General features: G+C 39.3%; 1 protein-coding gene across 5 annotated transcripts in view; it reads right to left on the bottom strand.

Moving 5' to 3' along the window:
* Positions 1-754: 754 nt before the first annotated feature.
* ABI1 (abl interactor 1) overlaps positions 755-2994 on the bottom strand; it is a 77267-nt gene continuing 75027 nt past the window's right edge. For all 5 annotated transcript variants that reach the window (XM_058039237.1, XM_058039246.1, XM_058039219.1 and 2 more), the window contains one exon: positions 755-1813. In XM_058039237.1, the coding sequence (XP_057895220.1) occupies positions 1638-1813 (176 nt within the window). In that variant the 3' untranslated portion in view covers positions 755-1637. The remainder of the gene's footprint in view (positions 1814-2994) is intronic.

The following is a 2994-nucleotide window of genomic DNA, read 5'->3' as shown; positions in this document are numbered from 1 at the left end:
CCATATTTCACTTGTTTACACTAATAGAGAGAGCATGCATGTACAGGAGCTGGTAAACTCCTCTGAAGAGAGGGGGTTTGGATGTTTCCCTGGCTACTTAACAGAAGCACCTGGAATTGTATATAGAGATACTGGTTTACTGTAAAAGACTACAGGTGGATTTTAACTGTGGCATTTTAACTTATTCATCAGTGAGTTCAATTTATATTATTGGTGGCTACCTGCTAGCAGTTAACATGATGCAGAATTTGAGATTGTTACCAAGTGAATGTTTTTGTTCAGAAAATGAAAGGCTCAGTATTTCTAACTCAAACTAAAAATGAATGATTCACCAGCCAGTCAAACCTGCAACTCCATCACTTTAATCACTCATTTATAGAATATATTCTGTAGCACCCTAGAAAGCTGCCTTTGATGTCCCAGACACATTCCTCTCACAGTAATTACCCAGTACTACCACATTCCTTCTCAGGTTATTTCAGCCACAGAATCTGTAGAGCAGGAAAGCACACCCTCTCTGGCTATCTCTGCCTGTGATCCCATAACAATGGCCAAGTTCCTGTCCCTGAGTTCCCCTTGGTGCTCTCTGCAGGACAGCCTGATCCTGTCCCTCTGCTCCAGAGCCACACACAGTTCCCACACAGAACTGTCAGCTACAGATGGTGTCCAACTCACTGCATCCAGGTAACTGGATTCAATCAAGAACCCTCACTGAAACTAAGTGTGGGCAGGAAAGAACTTTTAAGAGTATGTATAAGTGTGTAATTCAGGTTTCAGATCTAATTTATTTTCCCTCTGTCAGTGATAAAGTCATGTTACAAACATTTGCTTTTTAGTACATTGCCTGGGATAACACAGCCATGATTTTGCTATGTTAGCATTCCAAACTTCTTTGCCAAGCCAACCAACAAAGTAATGGACAAGACCTTTGGTTCACTTATATATTTATGAATGGAAAAAGTCATAATGTAAATTTACTCATTAAAAAACTTGGGTACAAATTACACATACATAAGACCACCCATTTTTTGAATCACATGGACACCTTAGACCCAAACAACTCATTGTAATAGACTTTAGTGAGAATACTCCAGGTAAAGATTACAACAATTGGAAGCATCTTGGATTTTTAAAAAAGTATATTTCAATACATAAGTTTGTATGCATGCTTTAAACAAATATAATTCAAGAATGAGCAAAGAGTCTAAACAAAAAGTAATATGACCAGCACTAACATTAAACTTCTCATCCAGGTTTTAATATGTTAGTCTAACGTAGTGTTAGTTACCATGCTGTACTGAAAAATGTAATGGCACAATCTGATCATGGTTCATTAAATATTATACCCTACTTCCCCATAATAATTAGGCTGGTCATAAAATTATCAATGCATAAGTAAATAAGTATAACCAGTTATAGACAGTTGCTTGTTTTACAAATTGCCATCAGGTAAGACATACTGTCCCCAGAGACTCAGAGATGGACATTCAATCATACCATTAAAACAGTATGGCCTGAAGAAATGGGCACAATTTTTTGAAAGTATATTAAGACAATTCTGTTAGCTTTTAGTTACCCCTTGTAAATAATCATGGTATGACTTGAATACAAGACCAAACTTTGAAAAGCAAAGGATTTTAATCGGCATAGTGCATGATTGATTCAACATAATTCCCAGGAAACAAGCCAGTTACTCGATTGCAAACTCCTTCATACCAGCCGTCATCGTTCTTCTTTATCACATAAATGATTGCACCCTCCATAAACGACAGCTCATCGTCTTTGTCCTTTGTATAGTCATATATAGCAACAACTGTGGAATAAACAGGGACACATTTAGCATTTTATTAATAGCAACACTATTAAAAAACAATTGTACTTCAGAAAATATTAAAAGATTAGTTGGCTGTTGTGGGATTTTCAGTAATGAATTCACGTGCTTTTCCTCTTGAACACTAAGCCCAGAAAATGGAATTTCACTTTCCTTGCAGCATTAGCTAGCACTAAGAAGTGCATGTTGACTAACTGAACACTCACAGTTAAACTGCTGGCACAGCAGTACATCCAACTGTGACACGGTAAAGTGGGGCTTACGGACACTTAAAAGCTGAGTTAGGGAACACCTGACTTGTGTGGCACTCACTTCGGACCAGATTACCTCAATAGCATGTGGATCTCTTAGTATGAATCTCTTGATTCGTAACAAAAAAATTCTACAAAAATTATTCCACTGGGGCCCCTGTTGGCACATCAGTGTGGCCCTGCACACCTCGCTGCTAAAGCCATTGCACACAAATGAATGGGCATTCCCACAGAGCTTTTGTGTCATCAGGAGTTCTGGAACTACTTTTCAAGGAGCTGCACTGAGGGCAAGTAGCAAAGTTGCTGAAGAGTGTAGAAGCAACATCTGCTATTTTCAGTACCTGCTTGGTACTACCTTACTCTTACCAACCTCCAACTTGCTGTGTGCCATTAACAAAGCAGAGGTTTCCCCAAGGGAAGAATGTTGCCACCACCAATGCTGGAGTTAAAAACTACCACTGTGAATATACAGACTTCAGACATCACAGCCTTAGCCTTCAAAAGTTAACACGGATTTATGCAATTGATCAGCTTTATGAATTCCAAAAATCCACTATTTTACACCTACATATAATCTCAGCTATCTGATGTCTTAATGCCTAGCAATGCTGTGCTGTATCAGTTATTTTCATCCCTTGGGTATGTCCTGCACACAGTCCAGCTCAAATGAAGAGGGAACACAGGAGCTCTGCCACAAACACCACAAGTACCTGTCCCCATTTTGTACTCACTGCAGCACCAGCCAGCTCATGAGAAAACTGGCAGCACTGCTGCTGACAAAATGGTCAGTGCTACAACACAGACAACTCCACTGGCAGGAAATCTGCTTGTCCATTATTTATGGGAAGAGATGTTTACTACGTGACTTCATACCTAAGCACAGTTCTGAGTCTGCTGATCTGGAGTCACTGA

Source organism: Melospiza georgiana, chromosome 1, assembly GCF_028018845.1.
Source record: "Melospiza georgiana isolate bMelGeo1 chromosome 1, bMelGeo1.pri, whole genome shotgun sequence".
In the NCBI taxonomy this organism is placed as follows: Eukaryota; Metazoa; Chordata; class Aves; order Passeriformes; family Passerellidae; genus Melospiza; species Melospiza georgiana.
Note: the sequence above shows the minus strand (reverse complement) of the source record. Positions and strands in the feature narration are given on the sequence as shown.